Source organism: Polypterus senegalus, chromosome 7, assembly GCF_016835505.1.
Source record: "Polypterus senegalus isolate Bchr_013 chromosome 7, ASM1683550v1, whole genome shotgun sequence".
NCBI classification, from domain to species: domain Eukaryota; kingdom Metazoa; phylum Chordata; class Cladistia; order Polypteriformes; family Polypteridae; genus Polypterus; species Polypterus senegalus.
The window spans coordinates 139,347,224-139,367,039 of record NC_053160.1 but is presented as its reverse complement, the minus strand read 5'-3'; the positions used below and the strand labels follow the sequence as shown (position 1 = coordinate 139,367,039).

At 36.3% G+C, this 19,816-nt stretch overlaps 1 protein-coding gene across 1 annotated transcript; it reads left to right on the top strand.

Moving 5' to 3' along the window:
• Positions 1 to 987: 987 nt before the first annotated feature.
• Positions 988 to 19,369, top strand: LOC120532879 (arrestin domain-containing protein 3). Its single transcript, XM_039759343.1, has 8 exons — positions 988 to 1,501; positions 4,730 to 4,811; positions 5,521 to 5,671; positions 9,963 to 10,065; positions 12,493 to 12,749; positions 13,072 to 13,237; positions 13,917 to 14,071; positions 17,181 to 19,369. Exons 1-8 carry the CDS (start codon positions 1,222 to 1,224, stop codon positions 17,247 to 17,249), a joined length of 1,263 nt encoding a protein of 420 aa, XP_039615277.1. The 5' UTR covers positions 988 to 1,221; the 3' UTR covers positions 17,250 to 19,369.
• Positions 19,370 to 19,816: the final 447 nt, after the last annotated feature.

The window sequence follows — 19,816 nt, the reverse complement described above, 5'->3', positions numbered from 1 at the left end:
TATACATAGTGATTGTTGGTGTGTGTCTAAATGGGCCATCTGTCTGGAGTTTGCTTTTGCAGCAGCCCAGTTACTGCTGACACAGGCTGTGGTACACTAGTGCGCACAGTCATACTTACTCATTCCATGGGAATGTTATGTACTGTATAAAAAGAAAAGTGAAAGGCCAGTTATCTTAAAAAATATACATCGAAAAAGATCCGGGAATGTGATGCAAGTTTACCGTTACTTTCATTTTTGCGGACTTGTAAGTTTAACAGTAAGTGGAAAACACATGGACAATGCAGTTCCCGAGTATAACCACAGGGTGGCACTTGGCACAATTGTTTTACGTCACGGTTGAAAAACTTTTTCCGCTTTGAGTAAAAAGTGACATTTTTACTTTGCATTTTGTATTGCATTGCTAAATAAAATACCTGGTTAAATCAGCCTGTATTGTCTTATGAAATTACGGTACCTGTGCAAAGCAGATTAAACGGCCTACGATGCAACGATCTTCTTGCAATAATCAATAAAGTCGCAACCTTGTATTGGAAGATCATTAATTCCATTTATAAATAAACAATTTGGTAAAACTACAAGCAAGGTGGACAGACTGATAGAATTTTTTTTTTTTTTTTAAACAATCAATCCATACTGATCGTGAAGTAACGTGCAGCGCATAGGCAGTGACATTCTTCTGCTTTTCTTATTTCTGTGTATGCGTATGTATATGTGTATGTATACGTACTTGCACATACCAACCCATGGTATATATGATGATCGCGCGTCTGATTACTTTTCCTAAAAGACAATTTGCTCCTGGGTGTCCAGACTTGCTTTCTGATCAGCTGTTGTTTGGCAAAGTGCCCAGCGCTGCCTATAAAAAAAGCCTTTATTTCCCTTCGGTGTAGGCGGAAGTGGAGGCTGGTGGTGAAGTCATGCACATGCGCAAGAGGTTGTTTTTCACATATTCTCTTGCCATAAAGTGTGCAGAACGAGAGAAGCAGTCTGTCTTTGTACAGAGACCACAAAGCGCAGAGGTACGTAACAGCAGTCCGTCTGCTGTTATTTCACCCTGACACCCCAATGAACTGCCTGCAAAGAACGCACTGATCCTGCCTGCAGCTTTTGCATGGCAAAGGCATTGATCAGTGTGTAAAGATCACATTTTTATGAGATCTTTTTCTTTTGTTTGTTTCTTTTCCATAGAGTTATTTTTGTACATTTTTACTTAAAATCATGGTGCTAGGAAAGGTGAAGAGTTTTACAGTAAGCTACGACTGTCTAAATGACAGCAACGTTCCCGTTTACTCCAGCGGGGACTCCGTCTCAGGAAGAGTTATCATTGAGGTGACCGGAGAGATTCGGGTCAAATCTCTCTGTATCCACGCGAAAGGATTTGCAAAAGTTCGCTGGACTGAATCGAGAAATGCTGGGTCCAACACTGCCTACACTCAGAATTACACGGAAGAAGTGGAATATTTAAACCACAAGAGCATCCTTATCGGGCATGAAAGAGGTAAGGTGGTCGATGCGTGACACTATACTGATGTTCAACGATGTAACTTTGCTGCTTTCGGTACATGCACGACTGACGGGTTTTGTGCTCGCGCAGAATTCCGCTGGTTGTGTAACGGATTGTGGAGTGGCTGCATTGCAGTGTATGCTGAATGCGAAAACTCTGTTTTTGCAGTTTGTTTTAAATTTTTAATTCATTGCATGAAGTGTTTTTTTTTTTCATTTCCTAGAAATGAGCTTTAGACGTACATTCATAAAATGACAAAGTTCATAGGAGTAGCATTTGCAGGACAAGACTGCAACCATTGGAGGAAAAATACAATCAATGTGTATAGAACAGAATAAGTACAATTTAGATGTAAAGAAATGCTAAACAGATCAGGAGTTTGCACACCAGTGCAAACCTGTGCTGCAGTGAATGGCTGCTCTTCAAAGTTAGCATCTGGATAATAAACAAGCACATCTTTATCGATTACTTGGGATCTCTTCATGTTGAAGGTGTGAGGGGATACAAATAAATGTGTTACGTGTACGGGTTAATAAATTGCTGAATCCCGTTATATACAAACACACTTCGTATTGACTTATGCAAACTACATAGATAGATGCTTGTGTATGTGAAGAGGGGAAGGTGACACTACATTAATGGAAAAGTAGTCCCTTTTCAACAGTTACTATAACTGCAGATGTCGGTAAAGGGTTTGACTTGTTCTTCATTCAAACATGCACACAAAGAAGGATGCGCAATCCTCTGTAAACTTGTTTTGATGCACCTTCTCCACTGCACCAGAACTTGATCTAATGTCAGATTTTGGGGGAAAAAAGCTAAACACAGCCTGGAGATGTTTAATTATTTCAACCGATTCGTTGATTTTTAAGGACATACTTTATGTAGTGTACGGTGTCGTGCTATCTGCTTTATTTTTAACAGATTATTTTGTTAAGTTTCCACCCTTTGTTAAAAGCGGTTCAATCCTGTTCAGAAACTGGAAAGGGGGAACGAGGGGGTTACTGGCGTTTCTGTTAGCGGATTGGTGGAAACTGTCAGATGATACAAGTGACCTCATGCCTTTGCAGGGGAGAAATACGCAAAAACAAGCACGTTCGTGTTGGAATTGATTGCAGGGAGGATGAAAGAAAAGTTGAGTTATTTTTATGGTGATTTAAATTTGAAGATACACCACATTAGGATTTTGATATTCTTGTAACAGGTTCCTGTTTTGTAGACATTGTCGACACATTCATGTTTGGTTGAACCGCCTGCTGGAACAGAAAAAAAAAATCGGTAGCGCTAAATAGTTAAATAGAAAGGGCAAGAATTATGTAATTGCCGAATATGAATAACTTAAAATCGCTAATGTAAACTGGTAAATTGTCAGTAATCGCGAATACTTTTGAAATGGTGTAAACACTCGTTCATGGATAGCATGCACATTAACAGAATCAAGATTTCAAGTCATCTAGAAACATTCTTTCCTTATTTTATATGTAGTCAGTATTGTTCTTCTTGAATCGGTGCAACTAGTGCTTCAGAAGCGAAATGACTTACTGCCATTTTTAACAAATGTCTCATCCTTTCCGTCCGTAGAGAGAAACAAGAGATTACTGTCTGTCCCAAACAGAAGACAAAAGTTTTCTTTGCTTCAGATTGTTCACTTTGTGCTCGTCAAACTAGCATGGTTTTTGCTGCTATTCTCTGTAAAGCTCCTATTGGCTATGCTGCTTTGTTAGACTGTTGCTACGGTGCTGCTGGATGCTGATTGGTTAGTGAAGCATCCCCGTGGTAACGATGCTGTTTACTGATAAAAGTAAAGACCGGAAGGGAGTTGTGTTTAGTTTTTTTTTTCCTTGCCTACTGTCTCCTTCCTTTTTATATACAATGCCTTCGCACTTAACATCTTAATTATATTATACCTGACCAAAGACGTCTGATTACTCGGTCATGATAACATGATCTTCACCTTTAGACACAAAACAATACAGATGTCCCAAAATACACACATATCGTTTATTAAACGACAACTTTTAGGTACACCTTCAAATCGCACCTTTTTTGTTATATCGAATATGGTACACAGATAGTCCAATGTAGTTCTGTGTTAAGGTAGAGCTAAAGCGATCCTGACAGAAATCAGTCCGTTGCGTTACGTTAGTTCATCTCAACTTTTAATAGCTTTTCTTTATATGTTTAAAAATAAATACATACGTATTTTTCTTATTTGCTTGCCGTTGTATGGTAAACATTGGAAGATTTGTCTGTACTGCACAGACTATGAAGGGGCGGAACTTCCAAGGCAATAGGCGTTAAAGAGGCGGGGCTGCCTAGGCAGCATGCTAGGTTATTCTGCATATGGTATGAGGAGGGGGGGGTTAGGCTTAGAAGCTGTTCGCGCCGGTTCAGGCCGGTCCTCTCCTGCTGGAGTCTGTCCGTGATTGACAGTCGCCTACTTGTTTACCAGCTCCGAGGCAGTGCCTGTGTTGGGATTTGCTGAGCTGGCAGAAAAACAACTTAATGTCTGACTGGAGTTGGGCAAAAAGAGGAGCCGACATGCCTTTGGTTATGAAACAATAAAACAGTTATTTTTATTACCTATTTAATTTCTTTGCTATTGTGAAATAGTTTCCATATTATAATGGTTCTGTATCCTACACATTCTTAAATTTCTTAAAATATGATGAGTGTAATTATGTAATGTTCTGGAAATTTGTTTCCACTTATTGAATCATTGAACAATGCTAGCAGCAGTTGTTTTATTTGAAGGTCAGCATCTATAGAATGCAACCTTTACTAATATTGTGTGTGGGAATGTCTGTGTAATTTATGTATGTATAAATTACACACATACACACGCAGATATGTTAGTAATGGCTTTATATATATTCTGTGGTATTCCTTCATATACTCCTACATTATCTCGAGGGAATGTGATTGCTGTGTACACCTTTGCCTAACTGCAGTTTTTTATTTATTTTTTTTTTTTTTTAAACAGCAATAGTGTTGTAAGAGTTTAAAATGCATCTTAAATGCTTTTTTTATTTTTGCCAAACGTTAAGGCTAATGTGCTGAACGGCAAAGCAAAAGGTTGCTAACTCGGTCTGCATCACAAAAGTTCCATGGCCCAAAATATTGATATATGGAGGCAATTGTGATTTTTAGATCACTCTTGAGTAATATCCACAGCCAAATCCAAAATTCAGTTATATTTCTATTTTTTTCTTTTTTCTTTAGATGATGATAACTCTGAAGAAGGTCACACCACTATTCATTCAGGAAGACATGAGTATGCATTTAGTTTCGAGCTTCCACAAACGTAAGTGTCTTATTTGACAGCAGGAGTTTTCACCTCATCTCTGCCGGTATGTTAGGTTTAGACTTAAGAATATAACATCAGCTCACTTCCAGCCTAGTTACTATAAATGCACTTTGCTTAAGGTTAATATAATTTGTCAGTCTATGCACAAACTTTCCTGTTCACTATCACAAGGTGCTTTATAATGTGAATACAACACAAATACAGTATATGGCAATGTGAAATGGTGTTTTACTTGATTAATTATAAAACCTAGTTCAGCTTAGTCAGAAACAATAATAAATTACCCTGTCCCTGTCTTGCCAGAACACTTTAATCATGCTACCTCAGAAATAAAGTGAACTATTAAAGGCATTCCACCAAACAGAGCAGATAAGCAAGTCAAGAAGTAGGACTACACTAAAGGTGACATCAAGAAAAAGTAACAGAGGATGTGAGATAAGGCGATGAAATTGATAAAGACCTTCATCTTGATTTTAGAAAATGACATTTATTTTTGTTTTATAACTTGGAAAAACCAAATAGTGTGTGAAAATTGATTTGATTGTTGTGTAATGGATTTTATAGGCAAGTGATCCATACAAGACACCTTATTTTGTAGAAAAGAGTAAATTACACTTTCTTGAATTAGAATATATCTTAAAACTTTTTATGACAATGTTATAAAATGTATATCATCTTCTGTTTCTTTTTTTTGTTGTTGTTATAGACCACTTGCTACCTCCTTTGAAGGCAAGCACGGCAGTGTCAGGTACTGGGTTAAAGCAGAACTGTACAGGCCGTGGCTTCCGCTGCCAATGAAAATAAAGAAGGAATTTACTGTCTTTGAGCATATTGACATCAACACTCCTTCACTGCTGGTAAGTCTGTCTACAGTATCTATTCAGAGGGTATCGAATGTGTTAAAGACATTGGATGACCTCAGTAGTTTTGTTTTCAATACAAGGTCATTACCTAGAACATTACACAGATAAATAATTTGTGCTTTATCTTCATCATTTTGATTTTAATTTCCAGTTATTTAGAATATAAGCATATTTGTGTTTCTGTAGTGTGTTTGCCTCATATATATAAAATGTTTGTGTGTGTGTGTGTGTGTTTTTTTCCTTCAGAAAGGATTTCAACCTCTCATCCTTTGTCACATTTGATAGTCAAACAACTTGAGAGTCAACAGCCTGAGAGTTTAATGGAAAGGAAAATTTAATTTTGTGACTCCTATTGTTACTTACAAAGCCATTCTAATAAAATAGCAATAGCAAATTAATTCGTTGACACATTTATCCTTTGAGCCTAGGAACCAACATCTAACAGGTATGCCAGCCAGAGGTTGGTTTGAGACATTTTTGAATAAATCTCCACTAATTTGACTACCATGACCGAGCAATGTTTGTCTTTTGCTCTGTTCATAGTTGCCCCATATTACGGGTATCAGACATCGATCTTGGAAGGGCTGCAGTGGGTGTGGGTTTTCGTTCCAACCATTTTTTTCCATTAGTAACCAATTACTGCTGCTCGTGGAGCACACTTCTTTTGTCTTCATTTGAATTGACCTGTTTTTTAAGATTCAGAACACTTCATGATTTCTTTTCTTAACCCGCAACCAGACAATAATGAAATGCAAAGCAAGGTAACAGATGAAAAGCTAACTAGGGGATTTCAAAATATTCCTGGGGGGCCAGCATTTTGGCTTTGATTGGGCTGCCATTTTCTCTCTCTAACTACTTTCTTAATTAAGAGCTAAATCTATGGCCTGTCAGTGCTCTCTTTCCACCACACCAAACTGGAAGAACCATCAAAATGCTCTGTGGAACAGCGCAGGACAATATTTCTCAGGGTTTTCATTTTTATTTTATTGAAATGTACTGTATATGGCAGATGAAAATGGGATAAATGACCCTGGTCATCTGTTTGTTCTGCAGCTTATATCTGTTTGGCTGCTGGTTAAGAAAAAGTGACAAATACTGTACATTGGGAAACAAACAATTACATTTTTAAAAAAGTGGCATGATATTGGTTGGGTGAGCAGCACACAAAAATCAAGAAACTCTTCCATCCATACCCCTGAGCTTGTCAGCAACATTACAGATTGTATGGAACGAATTCTTAATAAATCCGTCCAGCAATTACCACAGCTGAATTGTGTCACGAATCCCACAATTAGCTTTAGATCCATCATTTATGGACTACTTTCTCAGTTACTACCTGGCCTAAAGTTAATGAGAGACCGCAGTTTTTATGATTTTTCATAGATTGGAAATAAACACTATGACTGGTCCACTCGAGACATTTTTTCATTTTATACTACTGCAATGTTACTTTGCCAGTGTGCTTTGGATCATTGTTCTGTCCAAACACAGTCTTCTTCTCCAGTTCTAGATGACTTGCAGAAGTGTGTGTCCTTCTGTCAAGGATTTCTCTGTATTATGCCATGTGAAGTCTTAGAGCATTACCTATCCCTGCTGTTTAATAGCATCTCCATGTGACGCAAGCATCACCATATGTTATGTCGGGGATGATGTTACATGGTAGATGTATAGAATTTTGATATTTACCACATCAAAACCCAAGAGACTCTTTGATGTTCATCGAACATTGAACCCAGAAAATTACACTTCAGCCTCATGTGTTCACATGACTACCCCACCCCTATTTGCAGTATCCTTTTGCAAACATTTTGCAAGCAAAAATCTGTATTTTTTTTTTTTTTATTTTCACTTTGGACTTTTACTTTGAAAGTTCTTCCTTTAAGGGAATTCGTATTGAAATCCCTAGGTATTACTAATCTGTGAATACCTTTAATTCATTCTCTGACAGCACTAATTCATTCATAGTCACCATTAATTTAGAGGTAGCTTGCCCAAAATGGATATATCATTGATTTACTAAACATAGAGATGTCCAGAACTAAGTAGTGTGGCAGTAGTGTATTTTTTTTTTTTTAAATTTCTGCACTGTGGGCTTGAAAGTTATTTCTCGCATATTCAGTCCATTTGAAAATGTTTTGTACCCATTCTCACTTAGAATTTACTTTAGTTTTCACTTTAAAGCTTTGCTTTAAAAGTGAAAGAGGTATAGACATCCAAGTATCTTTGGATGCAGGTTTAAAACATAAGTATTGAGGTAGTATATTTAAAAATAATAAGTTTACATTTATGTTGGGGACTAACACTTTTTCTAACTGATTTATTTTGTGCCATTTTTTTCAAGCTTTTCCAGACATGTTAGATACAGAGCGTAGTACTTTGTGGATCACAGTGAGGAAAATCATAATTTAATCTCTCTCTTACTCCACATCTAAGATAACACAATTGTTAAAAACATGTTTGGGACTAATTTCATTTGTAAGACACTACACAAAACACAACGTTGTTGTTGACTTGTATGAAAATTTCAGTGAGTACTTGGCCATGTACGAAATTTAAATGGTTTGGATTGTATGTCCATTATGCTTTCTGCCACTATTAAATGTCCATGTATCAGGCTTATATAAAAACAGACCAAGTCAAAGCATATTGATCTCTAGAAAAAGGGATATCTGCCACCACACACAAAAAATGATTAGACATTATGTTTGCTAGCCATGGGGTGTTCGGCCTAGACATATTCTCACACACTTTGGTAGTATGATTATGTGTATGATAGTGAGATGGTGCTAGTGTTGATGATTTTAGCAGGAGTCCTGTACCCATCAGGCTATTTTGATGATCAAAGTGATGGGAGTAATGTGGATCACGAAACACACCATAAATGAGCCAGTGTCGATGATTTCCAAATTTACATGGATACATCTTTTTTGGGTTATTGTCTACTCCCTTGTAACATAAGCCAGCATTTTACTAACTCTGTTTAAAATGGCTGGAGCAGTTCAATCTGCTGTGGACATCAGTAGGATTATTTCATCAGTGAATCCCACATTTTCACTGGGGCTAATTAGTTCATGCACACACAGACCTTATGAACATATCTAATTAAGTCAAAAGTTTTGAATAGTACACCATTAGAGAGAAGGTTTGATAGTATGGGGTGGCACTATCTACATCAATCACTTAGCTCTGCTGCTTCTTTAGGTCGGTTTGACCATGCAGTAATATGTAAAGGAGATTGTGTTATCCATCTTATCAACTTTAGTGGGTTATTTGGCAAGTTCTCATTTCTAATAGAGCAATTAGTGACCGCACATATATGCCCTCTCAGGAGTTTACCAACATGACATCAGCACTTTTTCAGGTCAGCCGTATTACTGGACATGTCACCAAATAGAACAAGAGCAGTTGCACGATTTTTGGTTGAATGTTTCACATGACACCATTTTGAGCCTGTATGACTCAATATCACGATGTAGAGCTGCTTGTGTCACCAGCAGTGGCATTTTTATCTTGTGTTAGAAACTCCAATGTGTTAACACAATTCTGAACTAGTCATTCCTTTGATGAAGGTTTTTATGAAATCATTTTATGTTACTGCATCACATGTACACTGGTTTTCATGCAAATCAAGCCAATATTTTAGAATGCAGATATCCATTTTTTCAGAGTGTATATGGATGTATGTAACTTTTGCTTCTATATAAACCACTTTATTATCTCTTGTGCTTGGTAGTGTGCTGTAAAGTGATTCATAGCAATTATGATGATGCTTAACAAGTATACTAATTTATTTTTGTTTTGCTTTATGTTAATTTGTATAAATAGAGTACAGTTTTTGAATGTCCACATTCTAAAACAAATCTACAATACTCCCACAAAATGAATAGTTCTGTTTTGAGTTTTGGTGATTTGAGAATGCATTAAAACTAAAACTTGCCCAGTGTGTTACAGGTCCAGTTATGTAAAAATAACTAAAAAATAATTTTATAATCTATAGTTTCTAGGGCATGAGTATGAACAATGGTGGATAAAAAAATCTGGAAGGGCAAAGAGTAAAGCCCTTTCACACCTGCGTTAAAGCACTTTTTGGGTAAATAGGTGAAATCACCTTTTTTTAATTCATAATTCACTAAATAAGATTACAATGTGTGAGTTATTGGTGGGATGTAGTTTGTGTAAAGGCCAGTGAGCCCAGCACAGTCAGCTTGATGCAATTTGCTTAAGCTGTTGTGTTTTCCAACATGTGTGCGATCTGTCATTTAATGTGTTTGTTTGTTTTATGCAGTCGCCACAAGCAGGCACAAAAGAGAAGACTCTTTGTTGCTGGTTTTGCACCTCAGGTCCCATATCCTTAAGTGCCAAAATTGAAAGGAAGGGCTACACCCCAGGTAAATTTAAATATGAGCTTCTGGGTTGTCAGCATTCGCTCAAGGGCCTTCTGTTCAACCAGTAAAAGCTTAAAGCGTTTTTGTGGTTATGGGGAAAGGTTTTGGGGAACATTACAAATAGATTACTGTATGGGGCATGTGACTTTATCTCTTTTGGTCTCACATTTTTTGCCCCTCTTTAAAAAAAAAATTGGTACAGCAATAACAAATGCATAATTGAGCCTTCTGGGGGCTATAAAGAATTCTTTTGTATGGAAACTGAAATCCCTAGTATGAGCCACACTCTAAAATGAGTTATTACTAGTGGATTAATTTAATACAGAGTATCACAGAATATATCCCTGAAATACACAGTATATTAATTTTACTCTTAAGTTTAGTGAAGTATGCTAGAAGCTAATAGCTTGTCTCGATTTTATTTGCTATTTAAAATGAAATCTGGGTGGAGGGATTTTGGGGATGGATAGGGTGGAAAACAAGTACAAAGACACATACCTAGATGCTTAAAACTCCGGTATACAATGGTTCTTGAAAGATTTCTCAATCTTTTTGTCTTGTTTAAAATTTTTTTGTATAACTTTAACCTAAAATTTGATCATATCTAAGTCATAAAAACAGAGAACACACCAAAGCAAATAACAGAGAACATATTATCCTTTTTCATTCATTTATTGATCAAATTGATTCATCATGAAGTGTCAGAAAAGTATGAGAGGATTGTTAGTTTAGTTATGGAGATAATTAGAGTGTCAGTGATCAGGTTTGACTTTTAATAGCCCTGTCCAATAAAAACATAAATCTGACTCTTCACCAACAGGCTTGTGAGTGCCAGCCATGCGTCAATCAAAAGAAATTCTAAGAACCTCAGGGAAAGAGTTGTTAATGCTCATCAGGTTGGAAAGGGTTACAAAACAAATTCTGAAGACTTTGGGCTTCACCAATCCTCTTTCAAGCAGATAGTGTACTATTGGTGAAAAGGAATGGTCGTCCAATACAAATCACTCTTAAAACATGTAATGTCCTGAGAAAATCCTATGGCAATATCTGAAGATCTGCAGTCCTCTATTGTATTGGCAAATACCAATCTTCAAGCCATATGGCAAAAAGTGAATGAGAATATGAGGATAGCAAGGTGGAAGCCACAGCTGTCCAAGAAGATTGTTGCTCGCTATGTAAAGTTGGCTGGATGAAAGATACTACTGGAAGAATGTCTGTGGATGGAAGAGTTGAAAGTAGGACTTTTCTGGCTTAAATGAAAAGCTATACTGTTTGACAAATACCAAACACTGCATTCCAACTTGACAACCTCGTCCCGACAATGAAACCCAACTCTGACAATATAACAGTTCAGGCCTTTTTTTTGCTACTGCAGGCTTATTTACATTGGTGGAAATACGAATAATGCATTGTACCAAAAATTCTGACAGAAGAATCTCAGGGCATCTGTCAATTAACTGAAATCGTACAGAAGACAGGACTTTAAGTAAGACAGTGACCCTAAACACACAAGTCAGCCTACGAGAAATGGATATAGGCGAAGAAATTTCATATTTTGGAATGACTTGGGTCAAAGCCCTGACCTGAAACTGAGAGTTCCGACATGAAGGCCTATCTGCGTCATTGAGCTGAAGTAATTTTTGAAGTGGAAATTGGACACAATTCCTTCAAGATGATGTGCGGGATTCATTAGCAGTTATGCAAATGTTTGGTTTAAGTTATTTCTGTTAAAAGTGGGAAAAGGGAGGTGGCCCACACCAGTCCTTGAAAGCTTAGGTTCACATACTTTTTCCCACAAGAACATTTAATGTTGGATCATTTTGATCAATAAATTAATGAAAAAGTATAAGATTTTGTATGGTATTACTGTTATGGTCTCCTTAGAAATTTTAATGAAATTTATGAAGATGTCATCACATTTTAGGTTAAATTTTTGCATAAATTCCAACATTTCCAAAGAGTTTGCAGGCATCACTGTCGAGGGAATGCCCATTCCTAAATACAAAGAGTTGTACACTTTGGCAGCAATGAAGGGTTTGCTTCTAGAATATCCATTGGTCAGGCTACTGTTAACTTGGCTATTTAGCAAGTGCAGTAGTTCTCCCGGCTTACATGCAAGAATTAGACAAGGTGACTGATGTGCTTTTAATTGATACAGATTAAAGAGCTAAATTGTTAGGCTTTAAAGCAGACTTTTACAGTTTATATTGTTTTGAGAATTTAGTCACATCACTGACCTTCATTGAAGAACTGGGCATTATATATTTGTTTTTCCAAAAAATAAAAACACATTTTAATTTATTTTAATACTCAAATGTTATTTATTATAAATTAACCACTGCTCCACTTTTTATTGCACACAAAGTCACATCTGGACTGAAATTATTCTTTGTATAGAGAAGGAATTAAATAAAACTATGTCTTTAACAGGTGAATCAATTCAAATGTTTGCTGAAATTGAGAACTGCTCTTCCCGCATGGTAGTGCCAAAGGCAGCCATTTACCAAACACAGACTTTCTATGCCAAAGGGAAAATGAAGGAAGTCAAGCAGTTGGTTGCCAATCTGCGTGGGGAGTCGCTGTCTTCTGGCAAAACTGAAACCTGGAATGGAAAAATGTTGAAAATCCCACCAGTGTCTCCTTCTATTCTAGACTGCACCATTATCAGAGTGGAATATTCATTAATGGTACATTTTACGTTTATTTATTAATTGACCATGGATTGCATTTATCAGATCAAATATAGTTTTGTCATTACTATATTATAATGATCTACATGCCCTTTCAGATGAAAATGTAAATTGACCAACCTTTTAAAATAATATGAAATTTCCTGTTTGGATGTCATCAGTTTTTTTAGAATATATACCAATACATTTTTTTTTTTTTTTGCAAATTTCTGTTAATCTATTGTATATCAAGTACCCTGTAAACTTACCCTTCATGCACTGCTTTCCTCGACCATGCCATTCGATTTTTAATTTTGTATTCTTGGCCTCTCTTTTGCAGGTGTATGTGGATATTCCTGGTGCTATGAACCTTTTCCTTAATTTGCCCCTGGTTATTGGTACAATTCCTCTCCATCCTTTTGGTAGTCGTACCTCCAGCGTTAGTAGTCAGTGCAGTATGAATATGAATTCATGGTTGCACATCGCCCTGCCTGACAGACCAGAAGGTAAAATATTTGTGATAACTTTGTACTGTCTTGGGGATGATTCCACTTACTGTTGGTAATAGTTGAAAGGAATATTGTGATGGGAACGTTGTATCTGAGAGCTACAGTTAAACGTTAATCTGTTAGTAATTACTGTTTTTTTACTTTAGAACGAATATTCAAGCAATGTATTCCGGATTTTGTAAAATGCATAATTATTCAGAATTGTAGTTTCATGTAATATTTTGAGTTTAAATTATATGTGTATATCATTACTGTTACAATGTTGAATAAGTTACTTGTACCAACTTAATATGAGTAAACCACTAGGGTTAACCACAACCCGCTTACAGCTCATAACAGGATTTGCAAAGTGCTTTAAACTTCGTGTTTATCATACCTTCAACTTGAAACTGCAAGAGCTCTGGGTAATCCCAGCTTTTCGCTCAATGAGTAATTTAGAATGTGATTCATGTCTTAAAAGAAGAATTGCTTGGTTATGTTATTTTCTTAGAGATAAATTTATTAAAATGTACCCAGGATAAATGATTTTGAAAAGAAGTTTAAAAATAGTTTTTAAATCTTTGGTGTATTAGATCATATAATTGTTAAAGAACATACCATACTGTGCAAGAGACCGTGTAAATATACTTATAACTAAGATATATTTTTGTAATTGCTGTTTTTGTTTATTCATTAGCACCACCCAGCTATGCAGAAATAATCACTGACGAGCAACGTCAGAACACCGTGGCATCATCTACCGCCCGGGATGACTTTGATCGGGCATTTGAAGGACCACTGTTTGCATATATCCAAGAGTTTCGCTATCAGCCCCCTCCTCTGTACTCTGAGGTAAGCAATATAGTTTCTACAGGTTGTGTATTGCTGAAATTGTAATGTATGAAGTGATTTACAGGTTGTAGTATCTAGCTGTGATACTGCATACATATTATTAACACGTGTACAAGATGCATCTGTTTGTGGCTCCTGGTTTTTTAAAACAAAAAGCTTTATTTGCTTCGACTGGGTTGTGCTTTGCCTGTTCATCACATTCAATTATGATTGTGTGCCTGTTAACTCGTAATCATCCTACATTAAACTTTGAAGGAAGGGTAATTTAGTTGTTGGAATGTACACCTAGAGATGCCATAATGGCTGAACAACCTAATAACAACCTAACTTAATAAATCTTAACTTTACTTTGCAAGAAGTTGTAGTTTAAATTTCTGTTTGGTTCTTTTCTAGTGTTATTAAGGTCTTCTTTGCACTATATTAATTTTTAACCCAGAACAGTCTCGTGATTTCTACTCTTTTAACAAATATGAACATTACAAAGAAACATCAGATTTTCAGTTTTTAAGTTTTATTATCATACATGTTTAGAACATTCAGTTCAATTCTTGAGCTTTGGTGTACTCATGGCCCAGACATCATGAGTGACATTAGTATGAAACAAATGCAATATATAACACACAGAAACGCACAGGCTTCTTCTGGTTTGCAAAGCTGTTCCATTCCTGACAACTTCATTGTAAAATTAATTTTCATAACTAAAAACACCTATTTACCATTAATTTAAATGGTAAATATTTTACTGTTTCCTGACCCCAAAATAATTCTAATTTTTGTTCAGATAACACCAAAACAAGAAAATATTGAGAACATTACTGCAATAATATTAGTCATCAAAATAAACCATAATAAGACATTCTCTTTCATTAAGTTACTATTTAAAAAAACTCTTTATTCACGCTTTATCACATCAAGATTCACATTCAAACATCTAACCTTGCAGGCAGCATACTGTACGTTTAAAAATCTTCCCAGACTCGGTTTTTGTGTATGTGAAAATTCAGCCTCATTGTGATTCATCAAAAAGAGAATTTTAAAATGACATTTCTTTGTACAAGGGACATTCAAAAATTTTCCGCACTTTTTTTTTTTAACTCTATTAAGTATTTCAAGAATTTCAAAAACAAATTACATCACTTTTCTACACAGTCACATTCATTTCTGATGCAATTTTCCCAGTGTCATACCAACTTGTTAATGCCCAATTACTACTCCTCCAGCCTTCACAAAATATAAAAGTGCGGAAATGTTTTGAATGTCCCTCGTATATGCAAATTTTAGGGGAACCAACAAAGTGCAGTATAATAAATGATATACAGTAGAGAATAATCTAAAAAATCAGCTCTTTAAGAGTCTTGGCTCAGTTTCTGGCCAGGCTACTCTCTGAAGTTTTCATTTTTTAGGCATACCTACTATATGTGGCATTTTCTGGAGTACTCCGGCTTTCTTCTGCTTCCCAAAGATGTTCATCCGTCCATCCATTTTCCAACCCGCTGAATCTGAACACAGGGATCTGCTGGAGCCAATCCCAGCCAACACAGGGCACAAGGCAGGAACCAATCCCGGGCAGGGTGCCAACCCACCGCAGGACACACACAAACACACCCATACACCAATCCACCTAACCTGCATGTCTTTGGACTGTGGGAAGAAACCGGAGCGCCCGGAGAGGAAACCCATGCAGACACGGGGAGAACATGCAAACTCCATGCAGGGAGGAACCCGGGTCTCCTAACTGCAAGCCAGCAGCGCTACCACTGCGCCACCGTGCCGCCCCCAAGATGTTCATGTTTGATTAATTGGAAACGTCAAATTGGGATGTCAAAGTTTACGTGTGCCATTGATAGAATGGCATGCTGATGAGAACTGCCACCTGCCTTGTGACTCATCCTTCTGGAATAAGCTGTCGCTCTGCATAATGATCCAATAACTGGAAAGCTGATTTAAGTCCTCAGAAAACAAATGGGGATACAGTTTTAGAAATTGACTTTCGTGCTTAATTTTCATTTTTGGTCTTTTGTAATTTTTGTATTTCGTGTATCACAGTTTGCTGCAGCTGTGATGTAGTATTTGAATAAACGCTATGTTTCTATATAATATTTATTTTCCCCAAAAAACCTTAATATTTTAGATTTTTTTTTTACTTCACGAGTATTATTGGTAAACTCATTTAAACATTTTATAATTTTAACTTTTTCAATGTTAGAGAGATACTTTATATCCTATGACCTGTCCCCCACGGCTGCACCCACGTAGTAGTGAAACAGGACAAACTTTAAAACCAACAGACGCTGCCACTGTATCTGATCATGTCCCACGTGGGGAGTAAAGCACGTGGCTGTGATACTCTGGCTATCAGCAGGCACACTCTAAAACACACGTAGCTCTGATCTCTCTGTCTGAAAAACGTCAGAAGTTTCTCCTTAACAATCTCTAGATGATAATGTCCATTGAACAAACTGGTATCGGTAGCAAAGCGGAGGCAAGATACGCTCCAACATGTGGTGAGTGGTAGGCCTACTCGAACGAAGACTGGTGTGTGAGTGAGGATGGCCCTGCCCCTTGACCCGCAGCGTCTCTCTCGGATTTGCGCAAATAAATCATTACCACAGGTGAACTATGATACTTAGCACAATGAGAGAAGTCACAGAATCAACCAGAATGTTCAAATAAATTATAGAAGAAAAAAAACCAATCTAAATCTGTTTAGTAGTTCTCTTCTGAAAAGCAGCCAGACAGACGTTGGATTTTTCATACATATATATATATATATATATATATATATATATATATATATATATATATATATATATATATATATATATATATATATAGAGTATACAGATATGGCTAAAGATTTATTTTACAATTGTGCATCTTACTAAAACAACTATATTGTGTACTTGTCTACATCGGTAGTTTCTCTGTGTGTTGAAAACATCCTGTGATATTTTAAGGTGTTGTTTTGATTATATGCAACAGTAGCATGTTAATTTAAAACACAATATAAGGAAAATGTCAGGCTAGCTTATAATATTTTTTTTAATTGAGAATGAATTTTCTCTACCTAGTTTTAGTTGCTCACATTGTCTTAATTTGTCCTTTTCAGATCGATCCAAATCCTGATCAGGTTAATGAAAATGAAGAAGGGAGACCTGATACCTGTCCTTCTCGCTGAATAAAACATGGAAGCTATTTGGAATTTACTTTAGGGCTTTATACTTGGGCATCATTATTCTGCAGAGATGATGTGTGAGAAGCAATCCACCATAGAGCAGAAGGAGTGTTGAACATTTTCCTGCCTGGTGGAAGATGAATAATAAAACCTGTGCTAACTCTTTTAAGCCTAGAGATGCAAGACTGTTCTGCCTGCCTAGAAAACATGCTTTCTGTAATCGTGGCACATACATGACTCTCTGCAGAGAGAGAAGACACTATAGAAAATAGCAGCCGAGTGTGGCGTTCAGCTTTGGGGACAGGATCCATCCTCCTGTTTCCTTTGAAATTTTGCACATTTTGCCCAGTGCTTGTGTTGTGTGGTTTCGTTTCAGATCAATAAGATTGAGTTTCCTCATTCATGTTGGATTAGAGACTGCTAGCTTTACTCCTTTTTGGACTTCTGATCCATAAAGTTATGGATTACACAAAAAGGAAACACACAACCGATCTAAAAGATGCACTGATTTTTTTTTTTTTGTTTTGTTTTTTTTTTTAAAAAAAGGATGTGTAGCCGGGACTGAATCTTCATTGCACATGTTCAGTATTGTCTTCTCAGGCTGGTCATGCACCTGTCTTCGGTATAAATCCAATTGTGGCTTTATTTTTTCAAACATCAAATGCCTTTAAGCCAACTTTGGTTTGTTTTATGTGTGTTTCAATTCCTTCACGTCACAAATACCTATCCTGATCATATTTTATTTGGGGGTTAGGGATGGCGATTGTGAAGACTATGTACATCAGATTGGAGGATATTTTCGTTTGTTTCTTACGCCTTTTTAATGCGATGCCTAGCCTAGAGACACATAATGTATACACAGTGTCTCAAATGGTCTCTTCACTTGCCAAACAGTTGGAATGCTACTCGTTTCATTTGCACTGCTTTTTGACTGGATGGAGGATAAGAGGCATCATGCTTAGGGATAAGATTTTAAAGATGACCAGTATTCCCTTTTTGTCCTCCATGTTTATGTTTTATTCCACTGAAAACCAAGAATACATTAGGTGGTTAATGAATGACCATTCTGTAATGTAGTGCGTATCTTGGGAAGCACAGGCATAGGAAATTGCCCTGGACTGTTAAACTTTAAAGCTAATTAAAAAAGAAAACATCAAGAGTATGGCTTGGGTGGGGTGTCCGCACGGTTTTTTCTACTGACGTCAAGAGGTATACTTCAGTAAAGTGTCAGTGTAGGAAATGAGAGAGAAAATAGTTTAAATGAATGAAGTTTACAAATTAAAACCAGCATTGCCAGTCTTGTAGCCAGCACATACATGTTTTCTGCTGTTCCCAGTGTCAAAGTGATTTTAACAGAGTGGCCTTGTCAGTTAGGTACAGTATATCATTTTTAAATTTTTTTTTTTTTTTAACATGTAACCTAAATGGGAATTTGTCCTGTGTCTACTGTTCCCTACATGGACAAAAAGGGAAGGCATGTGTCCTTTAAAATAAGCATAGGTTGTCGCTGAAGGAATTAAAAAAAAAAATTTCTTTTTGGAAATAATGTGGTTACAGGCAACAAAAGGGCATTTGGTGTGTGTGCTTGTATTTTAATGTAGGGAACAACTGCTGATTATAAACGGCAAATTTATGTAGACAGTTTAAAAGAAAACTGAAGTGGAATTGACCAATATTACAAACTTAAGCTTTTTTTTATTTTTATTTTTTTTTTGCTTTTTATTAGGAAGTTGGAAGTACAACTAACAAAAAGCAAATTAAAAACAATTTATAAGCATATTGCTTAAATCTTTGTTCCCCTTTTGTTTTATTTTTGGTCAGTCAAAGAACTGTGTAACATGCAGGATTTATTTTATTTCCTGGTGTTTATGCTAGTTTTTTTAACTAGGAACAAAATGTTTCAAAATTAAAAAACAAAATCCAAACATTTTAGACAACAAAGTGCAATATTACATGTTTATGTTTGATGGAATTTATTCTGTAGCTGTTTGTACAGTTTCACTTTTTTAGGTTTGATGTTTAATTGTTAGATTCTGTTACAATGTTATGAATGAACTTTTGTCTAGTTCTTCCTTGTTAAAAAAATCACAAAGAAAACAAATAAATAATGTGTTTTTGCTAAATTCTTGAATTAGTCTTTTTATTTGCTTGATTTACATTAATGTGTGGCTGTATATTTAAGAATAACATTTGTCTGACAAGTAAGTGTAAAAATGTTCAATTTGAACACACAATGGGACGTCTGAAAATCAAAAGGACACCTTATGACGGGGATTTAGGATTTATAGTTGACTCGTCACTCTCAACTGCCAGTGTTCAGAAGCCACTAAGAAGGCTAACAGAATGCCATGTTGGTATGGCTTTTTTTATCCTTTAATTGATTTTATTTGAAGAAAACAATATTCCATGCAACCTTAACAAACTATAATAGAGAAAGACAGGAGGACTACAACATGAGCAAATCTTTAAAAAACATATAAATGGCCTGTATTTGATATAGCGCCTAGGCCCCCTAGGCACTTTACAACACAACAGTCATTCACACACACATTCATACGCTAGTAGCCACA